The sequence below is a fragment of the Tamandua tetradactyla genome, chromosome 4, assembly GCF_023851605.1.
Source record: "Tamandua tetradactyla isolate mTamTet1 chromosome 4, mTamTet1.pri, whole genome shotgun sequence".
In the NCBI taxonomy this organism is placed as follows: Eukaryota; Metazoa; Chordata; class Mammalia; order Pilosa; family Myrmecophagidae; genus Tamandua; species Tamandua tetradactyla.
Genome location: NC_135330.1, coordinates 74,676,959 through 74,693,519, shown reverse-complemented (window position 1 = coordinate 74,693,519; position 16,561 = coordinate 74,676,959). Strand labels below are relative to the sequence as shown.

At 35.0% G+C, this 16,561-nt stretch overlaps 1 protein-coding gene across 6 annotated transcripts in view; it reads right to left on the bottom strand.

The window, feature by feature from the left end:
• The window catches only part of KCNK2 (potassium two pore domain channel subfamily K member 2), a 165,503-nt gene that overhangs the window by 91,896 nt on the left and 57,046 nt on the right, over window positions 1-16,561 (bottom strand). For all 6 annotated transcript variants that reach the window (XM_077157814.1, XM_077157813.1, XM_077157812.1 and 3 more), the window contains exon 3: window positions 11,079-11,196. In XM_077157814.1, the coding sequence (XP_077013929.1) occupies window positions 11,079-11,196 (118 nt within the window). The remainder of the gene's footprint in view (window positions 1-11,078; window positions 11,197-16,561) is intronic.

Sequence of the window (16,561 nt, the reverse complement as noted above, 5' to 3'; positions counted from 1 at the left end):
AGCTAAGCAATAGAATAAGACACTCTTATTTTTAGAAATACATTTTCACATGGTTTCCTTCTCAACACTATATTCAGTTCTTTAAGTAGCTATTTAGTCTGCTAGCTTCTACATGAGCATTATTTTTACTACAATTCTAACAGGGCATTTTCTCTCAGTTTGTGAAGTGCCACAAAAATTACATTTTAGTAAGTCTGAAAATTAAAATGGAAATTATTGAAGCCAACGATTCTAAACCCTTTTGCAGATTGTGGATGTCTTTGAGAATCTGCTGAACACCTTCTCTCCAGAAACATGATTACAGATTTCTGGACCTTCTCTCCAGAAAACATGACTATGGATTTCTGAAGCTTAACCATACACCTTCCAGAACCTTGTATAAATTGGGTCAAAATCCTTATTTAAATCTTTACTGAAAAATGATGAAAACTAGAGAAATACTCTATATTCTTTCAAAATGATAAATTTTATTTGATAGCAATTAGTTGTTAAAGTACTGTTAAATACATATTTGAGTTTTCGAAAGGTCCTGTGAGATGGCAAGTGCAACAACTATTATTGACCTGTTATGAAATTATTTAGATTACTCACATGAAGGAAAAAATACTCAAAAAAGTTACACGATCTGTTCAATCACACAGCGAACAAATGTTAAAATCAGAACTGAAATCCAGATCTTCAGCTTACAAATCAATTCTTTTTCCCTGCCTTACACTTTTCCATTAGTTCAATGGTTGGGAACATTTTCCTATAAATGGTCAAAGAGTAAATATGTTCAGCTGTGGACGCATAGGGTATGTGTCGTAATCTTTGCTGTTATAGCTTAAAGGCAGCCAAAGACATGAACCAGCTGGTGTGCTGTGCTCTTATAATTACCAAAAGAGAGATAATGGACCAGATTTTGCCCACAGCCCATAGCTTACTGACCCCTGCATGAGGTACAACATACATGAATTCTTTTTCATTCCTTTCCCTAAATGTGCAAAATGGTTTTATCACCATGATTTTAATCTTATTAAGCAATCATTGCTATGGTACTCCAAATGCTTATGGATGCCCTAAATAATATCACCAATAGCAGCAAAACTTCTTCCAGAAAGCTACATTAGGATCTTAAATAATGATTTTAATTTGAGGGCAGCTTCACCGATAAAACCATTGTAGACAGAGGTGCTTTGGGGACACAAACCCCTTCAGTAACACATTAGATATTTGTGTTCACATTAGATATTGTATGTGAAAAACACAAAATCTTAATTGCAGTGATGAAGGTGACCAGACATAGTTTGGAATGGCAAATTAAAATAGGAAATGTACTTTATTATAATGTTTAATTAATTTGACTTTTGAATGGCATTAAAGGAGGGTATTCAATTAGGACGTTTATTTAAAAGGAGAATATGACAGTCATTAGGGCTGTCACCAAATATTCTGGTTCTTCTGAGCCCACGGTAAGAGTGTGCTTCCCACTTATACACCTGGAGTTGGTCTGGCCAATGTCATATGAGGGTAATTGATGCATGCACTTAACGAATCTTTATTAGCCAGTGTGCAATGCGCCTTCTCTCCTCCCTAAGCCAGTGATTGTGAAAGGACATGGACAGAGGGAGCCACTCCAGCAGTGGTCTCTGAGTAACTATAGTGAGCCAGGTCATCCTAGCCATCCACATTGGCCATGTAATTTGAACAAAAAACAAACTGTATTTTGTAAGGCTACCATGATGTGGGGGTTGTTTGTTACAGATCATAACTTAGTATCCCTGACTAATACAGCAGCACAGATTTAGACAGAAAACAGGTTTATACAAGTATTAAGGTGGTTATACTCCATAGCCAATATTAACGTCTCAAACTTGCATTATATATTATTGTTGTGATCACATTTTGGGCTATTAATATATGATTAAAATACCAATGAATTCAATTCATTAAATCCAAATACACATTAACTAGGAAAAGAAGTAAGTCAAGTATAACCCTTGGCATTGTGGGAATAACAAATTTGATACTGAATTTTTATCAATTGAATTTTGCCATGCAAATGCTAAGACGTTATGTGAAGGGAGGCACTATATGCATTATAAGAATTAAAATGTCTGGATCCATGCTTAAAGAAACAATGGATTTCCTTTCTTTGTAAACATTAGTGATATAAATAAACGTGTGCAAAAAGTTTAGTGGCTTACTCTAATAATAAAATATTAATAATATTCACTCCAAAACAAAGCTGGCTTATTCTAAATTAGAACACCATTGTTTACTGCACATACTATTTTCATGTAAATAATCTTATTTCAGCTTCATAACAACTCTGATTGTGGGAAATACTAGCTCCATTTAACAAATGAGAAAATTAAAGATTATAGAAAAACTGTGATTTGCTCTAAGAATATAACCCTTGCTAGTTGCAAAAACAAGACCTGAACTTTGGTTTTCTGAAATGAAATCTGATGTTTATACTACTGTATCACTCCATTAAAATAGAAGGGAGGGGATATTTTCATTATAAGCTGTGCAACTAAAACTAGCTGAAATGCCTGCATGAATATGTACAACAAGCTATGTAGTTGCAGTATAATATTAAGGAGAAGGTCATGTCTCAATATCTTAAAATATATATTTACATTTTATATATTATTTATATATATTATATATTAAATATATATTTTTATATCAAATTAAAGCATAGAGTTTCCATTAAAGCTATCTACAGGTATCACTAAAATTATTCATTCATTCTTTGGGAGCTATTTAGACAAATTATGACTTCTTTCATACAATTTATTTACTTTTTTTCCTTTCCTGATGCTTGCCTTCTGAATTTTCACTCCTTGAAAGCATTTTCATTAAGGTAAACAAAAACTTGGAGGGGAGAGGTATAAAACTTTTTCATTTTAAGGATAAAGTTGGAAAGGAAAACACTTAAGATTAGTTATTAATGTACATTTTTTGATGACCTGTGACATTTAATTACTCATATTATCACTATCCCCCACAGTGCTATGTTAGAATGAAAAGCTGGTGGCATGGAATTCCTTTCCATTTAGAATTAGCCATATCTGCATTTTACTCTATGTGCACACGGCCACAATATTTAAACATGGATCTCATTTGACACAGGCATTTCTTTTTGTAAACATCATACTATAGCTACGGTGCCACATAAATAATGCCAATTTTCCAACAGTAGAATTAAACAGGTTTAAACAATTTTTTTTCAAATAAAGGGTTAGGAAGAAAACAAATATACAGCATAATAACTAACTGAAAGTAGAAAGGCTCACACAAATGTTATTACATTCCTTCTTTATCAAATGAAATATTTGAGACACTCAGAAAAAGTGCTTTTCTGATAATCATCTCACCTGGCTTTAGTAACATTCAGAGCAATATTTGCATGTCTGTGGTCAGTAGAATGCTGTATAAAATCTATAATCTAGGACAACAGCACAAGATTTCAGTGGTTGGGAGGGGGAAGAGACAAGAAAAAGTAGATTCTTTTTCTTCAGGGTATGCACTTCATATCAATTCTTTGCTTTTAATTTTTGGGTTATTTCAAAATCACATTATTTCACAGTGAGTGCTTTTCAGAAGATTAAAAAAATTGTTACCGCAAACTCTTCAGAAATAGGCAGAAATATATGAAAGTGGTTTTGTTCCAGAATGCAAGCAATTCCTGACTTGAACACATGTGAGATATAAACGACTAATAATACTCAGTTTGTTACCCAAGGACCAGGGCTCCTCCAGCAATTGCTACCTCTTTACCATCTTGCTCTGTGCTTTCCCACTACCAAAAAAGAAAAAGGAAAAAAAGAAAAAAGTCCCTTAATTCCCGAGAAGATTATACCCCTATGGCTACCAAATCCCCTTCTAACCAAGGCTTGGAGTGCTGATACTCCGAATTTAACCTATTCTTGCCTGATGTGAACATCTATATAATGAGAAGAGAAGATGATTAATCTATTTCATTATTGCCTTAGAGTGTACAATACTATTTATGCAATAATTAAATTTTAATGTTTATCAAATACAAATTTACACTCTGCCAACTTTACCACTCATAAGACGCTTTCTCTGAGAACATGCATTTTAACTCAGAAAATAAGTAAAACCTACAAGAAGATTCTGAATGGCAGACACGTAAGTTACATCCCAAGAGAGGCTTTATTTTCATGAATTCAATTGGACGGGAAGAATGACAGGGTCTAAGATCCAAAACAATTCCTTAATTTCAACTTCCAATTCTGCACAGTACCAGAATTACACATTTTGGAAAAATAATCATCCACTTTAATAAACTGACATACAGAAAAATGCTATGATATTGTAGTCTAACAGCTGGTAGCCACTTTATGAGACTGTAAGACTTTTAAGATACTTGAAATCATCTTAGCCTTTTTTAAAAATAGGCTTCCAAAATCCAATATGCAGTTCTCTGAATACAGCCAAGAGATCAGTGAAATACCACAGAATTATTAGCATGTAAGTTAATAGGATGACACCCAATATCCAAAGCCAGATTGCTATCGGCCCTGGGGAAAATACTTACTGTCAAATTCTACACCAATCCTCCAACTCTATTCACTTTCAAAATCAGGTGTTAGCTTCATGAAATCACAAAGTTGAACAGAAAATGTTCAAAAATTTTCCCTCACCCTTTAAGTGACAGTGTCTACCACATCCAACAAAAAGATACTAGAGGATAGGAAAAAATAGGGGAAACAAAGGCTAAAACATATTGGGTAGATGGAAATACTAGCAGCCAATGAGAGGGTGGGGTAAAGGGTATGGTGTGTATGAGTTTTTTTCTTTTTTCTTCTTATTTCTTTTTCTGAATGGATGCAAATGTTTTAAGAAATGATCATGGTGATGAATGTACAACGATGTGATGAAATTGTGAGTTACTGATTATATACCAAGAATGGAATGATCAGATGGTAATAATGTTTGTGTATGTTTTGTTTAAAAAAAAATTTTAAAAAAAAGAAAAAAAGGTAGCAGACGCCCTGTCGAAAATGTACAAAAGGCCTTACGATTTTCAATACACTTTCTGCATTCACCAAGTCCACCTCTCTTTTTTATCTGGAACTGCAGGCTAAAATTAATTCAAATCTTTCCTTTTTTTGCTTGGTGTTTTCAGATTTATATTTCCAATTAAACATTTTGCCAAACTGGTAAAATATACATTTGCAGTCAACCTGCGGCCATTATTGCGACAGCTTTGGAAATTCAATCCAGCTAAAAGCAAATTCAAACCTTAATGGCTGGGAAATGTGATGGTGGCGCAGTGGCAGAGTTCTCGCCTGCCATGCCGGAGACCCGGGTTCGACTCCCGGTGCCTGGCCGTGCGGGGGTTGAGGGGGGAGTCTCAATGGTCGGTCCAATGTAGAGAATAACGAACCATTCCAAACCATATAGCTGAGTGCAATCTCTATACTCCAATGGTAGAGAACAACATCTTTCGTAAATATGAGAATGAGAAATGGTACTCTAAGGAAATGTTGTCTGTAAGCATTAACACGATAGCTGGACTCCTGATGTCACTGCAGACCCGAGCGCCATCCTTGTCATTTACAGTGTGACCCTCCACGATCCACGACTAAGAACTTGGACAAATTCTAAGCTGGCCTTCCAATTTACTTTCCATTGGAGAAAATTTTATTATATTTTAATACCTTCAGGTAATACATCACCTTACCTTTGATTCTAATCTTTAAATTGACTTCAAAATAGAATACAATAGTTCATCAGATCAATTTCGCCCACAGTCTCTGTAGAGTTTAAATGATTTATTAGCTTTAAAATAACTAAAAACACTAACTTCCCCTGATGGCAGCATTCTAAGAGTTAAATCTAATTCCATCTGCAATTTTTTTTTTTTTTTTGAGTCACAGATCCTGGCCACTCTTTACCTCCTCCAACCCTCCAGCTCCAGCCACACAGCCCCCCACCCCGTGTACCCCAGGAACAGGCCAAAATCTGTCCCACCTCAGGACCTTCTCCATCGCTGGCCCTCCGCCTTTTCTCCTCCTCCTACGTTTCTTCACAGGGCAGGTTTCCTTCTGTCCTTCAAGGTTTCAGCCTAAATGTCACCGCCACACAGAGTTCTGCTTGAATCAGCCTTTTGAAGGCAGCCTCTCATCCCTTTCCCTGGCCCTATCATCTACTCTCTCACGCCCCAAGAACTTCTTCTGTGGCTTTTACTACAATCTTAAATGGTCTTGTAATTAATTGATTGGTGTCCATCTCTTCAACCCCAACCTGAGCTCCAAGAGGGAGCCATTTTTAATGAATAAAAGAATTTTAAAAAATGAGGGAGAAGGAAAAAAGCTACAAAAATGAAGCTTCCTAAATCAACACAACATGTAAAACTTTGTTCATTTTGTTACTCCATGCTCTTAATAGGATGGGCTAGCCCTGTCTATGACATACAACACTGCAATACTCATTTCTCTTTCAAAATTTCAAATCCACCGTCTCCTATCAATCACCAAGGCCTGTTGATTCTTGCATTTAAATATTTTCCTTTTTTTTTTTTCTTACTTTGATCTTTCAGCACCAACTCCAAACATCCCATCTCACCCCCTTCCCTCGGTCACTTCGCCTAATTGCCCTCTCAGCTCTCAGTCTCCACTTCTCCTCCCACTGACAGATGCAGCACCAAACATCACTCTCAGCCTGTCACTTCACTTTCTCAAAATCCATGCTCTATATTCTTATAGTAGGCCCCAAATCCTCAAAAATCAAATTATATTCACTGTATTCTTTCCATGTACATCACACAAAAATATTTCCTACTACTCTATTACATATTTTCTCTGGTCTAATCAAAGATTGACCTTCCTAATCTCAAAATAAATCAAGTTCATTCCTCTCTTTGTATTTTTGCTTAGCCATGCCACATACTGGGGGACTTTTTCCCCTCTATCTATCTAGACCAGTACATTTTCTACAAAGTGCAGTTCAAACCCAGCTTTGGCAATTAAGCCTTTCCTGCCAGTTTATGCTCACGTTATTCTTTTCTTTGCCCCTATTTCTGCAGCACTTAACTCTTCATTGTTCCATATAACATTTGATTATACAAGACATTTTTCTATGATTCTTCAATTAATTTAAAAATGTAAAATTTTGTCTTCCAAATTATACTACAGGCAGGACCTGCATCTTTATTGCCTTTACACTCCCAGAAGTGGGCCAAGGTAGTGTATATCCAACAGGGACCACTTATGATTTATGTGATCCTAAAAATGAATCCTTTCAACCTTAAACAACCATTTAGACAACCTATCATTTCCCTTCAGGCCAGGCTATTGCTCATCCCTAAGTATTCCCACATATGCTGCTGAAACCTGGAATGCTCCCTTTTCACCTATACTCACCTGGAAAATTCTTAATTCTCTTTTCAGTCTCAAGTGGGACAATATCTGCTAGGAAAAAGGAAGCACTCCCCTTACTTACCCTCCAACTAATTTCCAATATCCATCTAAAATGCTTATACCGTACACTCCCATTAAAGGTTCTTCATGCTCCCAAAGCACTGAGCATGTTATTTTGTAAATTCCTATTTGTCCATTGGTCTTTCTGATTGGTCTGTGGGCGTCTTAGGATCAAGGAATCTATTTTTTATCTTTACATTAGCAGGGAAATTATGTTTTATACTTTGTTGAATAAAAGAACAAACTTTTTTGGCTGATTTTTTTTTTATTAGAGAAGCTGTGGGTTTACAGAATAGTCATGCATAAAATACAAGATCCCCATATACCACTTTGCATTGGTGTGGAACATTTATTACAATTGATAATAGCACATTTTCATAACTATATTATTAATGAGAGTCCATGGTTTAACTTACAGTTCACTGTTTGTAGGGTATAAGATTTGTTGAACAAATAAAGGAACAAACTTTTAAATAATTTTGCTAGTTATGTAGTCTGTTAGACTCGCTAAGAATTTAGTATCACAAGTTTCAATTTAGTTTTATGTAATTTCTAGTAAGCCACTGTTCATATCACTTAGAACGTTGATTTGATTTGTTTGTTTGCTGTAAGCTGTATGACAGGGGTGACATTTCATTCTTTTTCCATGAGCATCCCATTATTGCAGCACCATTTGTTGAATTTTTGTTTGTTTGGGTTTTTGTTTGTTTGCTTGCTTATTTGCTTGTTTTTGGGAAGTACATGGACCAGGAATTGAAGCTGAGTCTCTTGCATAGCTGGGGAGAATTCTACCACTGAACTACCCTTGATTAGTTTATTTTTTTTTGCATGGGCAGGCAGCAGGAATCAAACCTGGGTGGGTCTCCGGCATGTCAGGTGAAAACTCTGCCTGCTGAGCCACATGGCCTGCCCTTTTTTTTTTTCAATTAGTTTTTAATTGCAAAAATCTTTATTAAGCTCCCACATGCACCAGGCTTTGTGAATATAGCAAAGACCCAAACAGGTAAAAAAAATTCCCAACCTGTTATGACTTGCATCTTACTACAGAAAACAGGCAATCAGAGTATATGGCCTCTGCTGTGAATGAGTTGGAACACAGAAGAATTCTGAGCAGATTATTATTACAATAATCTGGCATGAAATGATGCTGGCTTGGACCAAAATGGTGGCATTTTAAATGGAAAGCATGAGTTAAATTCTGGATCCGTCTTTAAAACAGAACCAACATGACTCTGTCGGCTGATGGACCGGAAGTGAGGTATAAAAAGGACAACAGTCAAGTTCAAGGTTTCAGTCTGTGCAACTGTGGGATGGAATCTGTGAAGTATTTGGAAGGGTATGATTTTGAGAAGAGTGTACAGGTGTAAGAAAATATTCTCTGAAATTAGGCCTTAAATTTTAACATTCTAACTATTTTTCACATAACCAAACTTCCCTTGGGCATGTTTCCAATGAACAGTGAGGTCACTTTGGCTTTTTTAGACAAATTGATTAAATCAAATGAAAAACCTTGGGCAACTGCATCCAGTCCAGCTCCATGAAGGACTGTCTGTATGGGGCACCCTTTAAAAGCCACTGCAATTTATTTTCCAAAACTCTCTCAAGGCCTATTTTTAAATGACTAAGGCAGTGCCGCTGGTGCTGGACTTACAATTTCAAAACCACTTCAGAGATCACGCAGTTATCATTATTACCAAAATTACTAATTAAACTCGAGTTTTATGAAATAATGATTTGGAGGTCAAATGGGCACTTATCAGAGAAGCCAAAATTTTTAACCTGCCCTACACAATGATCTGTTCCAAAGTAAGAGGAAACGGCCTTGATTTAGGAAGAAGAGACCATGGAGTAAAAAATTCCCAAATGAGTAGCTTAACCCACCTAAGGGCCTGAGATGGAGCAGTAGGAGATTTGAGCTGTTGGGCAGTTACCTAACAACCTAAATAATCAGCTATTGTAGTATTTAATGGCTATAATTTGTGGTAAGGCCAGTAATAACGGTTTATTTCTTTTTTTCATGTATTAAAGTACATGTCTGCAAAACTTACTGAATTTGGCGATTAAAAAACTGAGACTGTTTATAAGCATACGATGCAATAGTAAATCTGTATAATGACTGAGTCTCTTGCAAAATGATTTGGTGGTGGTCATGATGAGTTATAACTTAGACTTTTGAGTTTTCACTGGGCAGAAACAAACCATTTTTTTTTCCTTTTGACACTAAGCAGTTTACACAAAAGACGGTTATTTCCATAGTAGAAATGGCCAAGATGTCTAAGCTGAAAGTCATCCTGTTATTATGGTTAAAAGCTCAAGGCTTCCATCATTCCAGATTTTCACAGCCACACAACTTTTGAGTTAGCTGATGGAAATTTAAGAGTAAATATAGTTCTTTGACCTCTTAACTAAAGCAAAATCAACAATCCAAGGTATTTCACTGGCAAGTGATCCAGCGTAAAGAGGCACTACAGTGGATTTCTATAATGACAGGACACTACAAAATCCTCTCAAAGGAAGAATTTTAAGTGTTATTTCATCCATCGATTGTCCATTATTCTCTTATTTAGGACTCTGAGTTAAAGTAGTGATTTGAAAGCAATATATACTTTCTAATTTATGAATGTCATCAAAGAATACAATAACCATTTCAGAATCTTAATTCAGACCCCATAAGCAGGGTCACGAAGAGAGATCTTGTCACAAGCTTACGTGGGAGGGAAGAGCTCCTTTTTTGTAGAAACCTTTTCTTATACCTGAAATTCCTTTATAACTGTGATGGGCAATTTCCCTCCCTAGCTTGAAAACGATGGTTTGAACCCACCTCCTTTCATAAGTCAGCACAGCTGTAAGCCCTCCCGACCCCCACAACAGGGGAAGCAGGGTTCTAATTCCAGATCAGCACTGACATCCCTGGATATTTCTTGGATACTGGATGACTGAATAAAGAAACAGGTCTACTTCTGCAGCACAGAAGGTACACCCATGGTCAAGGACGAAAAGGAAACAATGTTCCACTATTTTAACTTATACCAAACAATAGGATTAAAAGGTAAATCGGCAAGAACCTAAACTTTCATTCTTCTTTCAGTCCTCCCATTGCAGTATTATTTTTTATGCATGTGTGCTCTTGGAAAAATACAATATATAGAAGACAAGCTCTGAAGTGACCATTATAGACAAGTATATAAAAACAGGTACAGTCTGTTGGAATGCAGAGTTAAAATTTACAAATTGAAAAAGGAGCTATCAAATAAAAACTTCGCGAAAGAATGTTAAAATTGTACTCAAATCCTGTCCTGTCACACTAAAGAATCAAAAATGGAGTACAATTAAACATTACATACTACTTTGCCCAGAAAATGATCAATTCAAGCTCTTTTTAGCTATTTCTACTCATTAGTCAAATGGTTCAACTGCTCTGCTCCAAAGTTTCATATGTATTTTAAATATCTAAGACAATAATCCATTTCCATCACCCTTTTGTTCAAACCTTTAAACCGCTTTTCAAAAGCAATTTAATAAAATCTAGTTTTCTATCTTAAGTAGAACATTTTGAGCAGCTGTTAAAAAAAATTCAAATAAACGAATTTTAGCTCACAAACTTTATCAAAATAAAAAACAAAATAAGTTGTCTCCTACCTATGGTTGTAATAACAGTGCCAGCAAAGAAGAAGGAACTTCCCAAATCCCAGTGACTGATTTGATTGGAGGTGTTTCCTAAAGGTATAATCCCTGCATTTATTGCTGCCACTATTTGCTGCAAGTTTAAAAAGAAATTTATCAGTATACATGAATCACAAAGAGGCATCAAACAGCATTTACTCCACCCAGAAATTACTAATTAGACAAACAGAACCCGTTCTAAGGTTCTGCTTTTGCATTTAAAAGGTATATCAGAGATGAAAACATTAGACTGAAGAATTTAATAAGCAGTTAGATTATAAGAAAATTACATTTGATAATAAGTGAACGAATCTGCACGATGCTTACGATATTTTACCAATATGCATTCAGATCATCATCCATTAAAATATATTTAGTGCTCTATTTAAATTAACAACTAAACATAGCAATTGTTCACTGGTATGCATCACAAAAACATCAGATTGCAAACTGCAGTTTAAATATCAGATAATAGCTTCATCAAGGGAAAAAAGTGTTCCTGTATTGCTAATAATTTCTAATTTTAAACATATGCATCCAAGCCTGGGTTATCTTTAACTGTAGAGATCGTGTATCAATAAGGTCTAATGAAACAGGCTAAAATGAAAGGAAAAAGCAACAGCCATGAATGTCATGGTTAAGTCAGTCAGTCCATTTATATCTAGATTCCTAGGATTTCTACAGGTTTCTGTAAATTCTGTGACAATGAGAATCTTCTGGACCCTTAGGTGAAAATCAAGCGACAATATTCATATAGAGACCAAGAGGACCTGATGCTAGCTCATGTGGTACTAGGAGACAGACAGAAGGTGACATTATAATCCCTTCTTAGAGGAATATACAATTTTACCAAGGGGATCAGATTATCAGACTTTGTGTGGGAAGGTGAAGATCAAGAAATACAAAATACTGGAGAACATGTTAGGAGAAAACGTGCAGTAAGACAGAGACATGGTGAATGTAGGAGAAGATATTTCTGTTGGTAACAGAGTTTTTTTAATATTTATCCCTTAATTTTCAGATTTTAAGATGGGAGGGTTAAGGAAATTAAACAGGTAAGGAAATTCAAGACAAAGATGGGGAACGTGGCTTGTTTAAAGTTGGTTATATAGCTCATTAGCAAATGGCCACACTCTAAAAATTACCGTCACTTGAAAAAAAGAGCAGGTAGTCAGAGATGAAAAGTAACATAAAATCTCATTTCAAGCGGTTACAATATTTTTGGCTCATCTTACCCTATAAATTAAATTACCAATAGTTGTGTGTAAAGTAAATACACACATCGTAAAAAAAAAAGGAGAATACAGAGGACTTAAGAGAATAATGAAAATTACCCATGATTTCAGAATCCAGAGATATCCATTATTAATGCATTAAGGTATCTACTCCTGGCATTTTGTTGTAATTCTTACATAGTCGGACTTATGAAGTACGTGAAAGGTTGTTTTCTCTATTTGTACTACTGCTTCATATGCAGTTTTTCCTATCGTTATCACATTTACTTAATCATTGGCCTATAAGTGGGTGTCTACATTATTTTAAAATTTGTCTTGTTATAAAAAAGTGCTGTTGTGAACATATTTGTGCAGTTAGACATCTTATATTATGACATATACTTACATATATTTACATTATGGCAAATTTGTGTACTTTTCTCATTTCTGAATGCTCCCTTAGGGGAAATTGCCAGAAATACAATTGACATATTAAAGATAATTGGCTATTTAAAAGCATGTGATGGATAGTTGCAAATAGCTATCCAAGAAGGCTGTATCAATTTACAACTGCCCTCCAACAATTTACAAATGCTTAGCAATACTGTTATATGTAATATTTATGACATTTTATTTTTACTGATAAGTATTATTTATATTTCTATATCTTCTATGTTAATGAAACTGAACACTACTGATTCCTTCATCAAATTAAATGCACACAAATATACATATATATATACACATATACACAGAGTACACAGTGAAGCTCATTTTATGATAATTGATTCTATTTCTCTGATTCCTTATTCCAATTATAATACCAGGTAAGGCAGAGTTCCTTAATTATCTTTCTTATAAAAATTTTCTCTGCAATTACTGCTCCACTATTCTTGCATACCTTAAAATCATTTTGTTAAAATTTAGAGAAACTTTCATTTCCATAGGTTTAACCTATTTTCATTGTTTAAAAATATGTGAAATCTATAAATTAACTAAGGAAATGAACAGCATTATAATAGACAAACTTCCCATCAAAGAGCATGGCATGAATTTCCTTTTACTGAGTCCCCTTCAATATCTTAGAATGAAGTATTATGGCATACTTCACGTAAGTCTGGATGTCTATTCTTAGGTATTGCATTTTTTCACTCTAAATTATAACTGTTTATTGCTGTTGTATAGACAAGTGTATACTGTCCATTCTCTATACCAGCGACTCCCAAATATTTTATCTCAAAAACTATTTAAAGTCCTAAAATTACTGAATACCTTAAAGAACTTTTGTTTGTGTGATTTATAACTGTTGATGCTTACTGTATTTGTTTGAATTTCCAATGTTTTAATGTTTATTGACTAAATTAATGAATAAATTGAAAATAATCCCATACACGTTAACATGACCTATTTTATAAAAATAATTATGTTTTCCAAAACAAACAAAATATTGTTAGAAGAAAGGAACTGTTTTATAGTTTGTAACTCCCCTTAATGTCTGGCTTAATAGAAGTCAGCTAGATTCTCACATACGCTTCTGCATTCAATTTGTTGCAATATCATATCATATGGCCTCTGTAAAACTCATACAACAATGAGAGTAAATGGCAAAAATATTTTACATACATTTTAAGATAGCTTTGATTTCATCAAAACTCTACAAGTGTCTTGGGAACTCTATTTTTAGAAGCACTGCTCTATGCTGAATGCTTATTATTTCTTTTGTTTAGTGTAACTTTTTTTGCCAACCAGAAAACCAAAGTAAGTAAGCATACAGCTTACTAATAATGACATTATATCACCACATCCCACAACAGCTACATCTTACTACTTTTCACTTCTTATTGCATTGGCTAGTATTTCCAAAGCAATGTTTTGGGTTTTCTTAAATAATAGTAAACTATTTTTGCTCACACAAAATCCTCAATGGTTTTAGTGTTTTAACATGAACAATACTGGCTGTTAGCAAGAAAATAACATTTACTTAAATTGTGAGAGCCAATAAATAAAAAGATAAATAAAACTTTAAAAAACTAGAAAGTCTCTAGAAATATGTTAGGATGGGAGCAAACATACAAAGGATGTAATAAGTAAAGAAATACAAAAGGACTCTATTTTATCAAAGCAAATAAAAAGTTACTGGTTTCTATGTTTTAAGATGAGACTCTGGGCCATGCAGCTGAAAAAAAAATCAGTGCTACAGAAATATGAAAGAGATGCTTGCAATAATCTTGCTGTTACTTAGCTGCATGGGGAGGGACAGTTTCACAATTTCTAAAAATGGAGCTGCCACACAGACTCAAGTGCTCACAAACATCGTGAGCCCGGCCGAGTGAGCTGTGCTTTCCTAACACTCAGGAAAAGAGAATGCTTCCTGTTAAAATCAGGGAAGGGGGACTTAGGAGTTCTTATTTCATCCGAAGTATATTTTTCTATTTTGCAGACATTTCTTTAACGCATTCATTCATTCAAAAATATTTATGAAGCACGGAGGTTTCTAGACAATGGAAAAGAACACCAAAGTAAAACCATGGTTGATAAAGTTATAGATTGTGTCAAATAAGACTAGCACAGCCCTGGAATTCAAGGCAATAACTGACAATAATGAAAATGTTCTCATGTGTCCAATGTCCAAAGAAAAACTTTGTCAGTGTTATAAAGTACTCGCATGACTACTTTTGCTGTTATTGTTGAAGGAAAAGATAATAGAAATTGAGCATCAACCATGGGCAGACCTGAAGAAGACATTGTCTCCGCAACAGGTGATATTACGGATGGTGAAACACAGATGACACCAGAAGTTTCAGTCTCATGTTGTTGTTTCCCTCCCATACTCAGATGTTCATGTTCATCAAAACAATACAGAATGTTCTGAATGCTTTCCACAAATTCCTCCTCTGTTAATATCATAATTAGGATTTCATTAAAATGTGCTATCAAAGCGACAATCTTAAAAGTAGGGTTGCATTAATAATTCAAAAATTTTAAGTGCTATTAAAAATTCTGAAATGCTAGTACAAGGATTTAGCACCTAATTGGGTTATACCAATGATATATGTATAACTGGTTCAATAACAATTTTTAATCGGATCTCTAAGATTGCTCTCTTTTTTTTCTGTTTTTAAAAAGAACGTTATTAGCAGCTAGAAGGAAAAAGCTGAGAAAAAAAAAGGACGTTATTCCAATAAATTGGCACAATGGCTAAATCCAGTTATAGTTATACTGGCATCTGTATAATAACACGGTTCCTCAAATTGCCAAATTTCTGTTGGGTAAAATTATAGACATTTATTTGCCACTAATTCCTTGTGGAGGAATCAGTTCCATCCTGAGAAGAGGCTAATCTTTAAGGAAGAAACCAAATCACACACTCACAACACTGCATCTGAACATTTCAACCATGGAAGCAAGATTATTTTGAAAAACCTAAAGAATGGGTAATGAGGAATGAAAAATAATAAATAATGCTCTCATTGCCAAAGGACCTTGTGAAAAAATATAATGGTAGGTACCATTATGATTTACTGTCACACCACAAAAATAATCATATGCTGTCATTTACAAGTCCTGTTGTCAAAGGCTGCGGGATTCTGATACATCTCACTCTTAACCCTCAGGCTATGCGTCAATAGCATGACTACCTAATGTCAGACGATGTGAACTCCCTTGAAAGATCCTGCTAATAAAACCAAAGAGTAACTCAAGATGATCCTAATTTTTACAGGCTTGGAATTCACATAAAGACACTGGTGGAGTTTAGGCAGTTTGGGTTGGCATGTCTGCATGAAGGAGGAGCTGTTTTCATTTATGCATTTCCAAAGGTTTTATTGTATTGTTTTGTTTTTTCTGCATGGGCAGGCACCGGGAGCCGAACCCGGGTCTGCGGCATGGCAGGTGAAAACTCTGCCTGCTGAGCCACCATGGCCTACCCTATTTTGTTTTTAACATTACTGGCCACATTTGCCTGAAATGCTATTTATGTCGATCATTTGCACAAGAAACTCCTTCTTTAATTCCATTGAAAGGTACCAGTCTTAAATCAGGGGGGCTGTTTCTTGGGCCATTATAGATGTCAAATCAGGGGAACTTACATACAAAGTCATTTCACAATACATCTTTTGCACTGGGCATAAGCCACATACATCAGACCACCTTCTTTACCTTTTTGTCTTTTCATGATATTCTAGTAACTAAAGCAATGCTATTGGCTTCGTTGCATGAAAGGACATTTCTTTCAGAAAGACACTT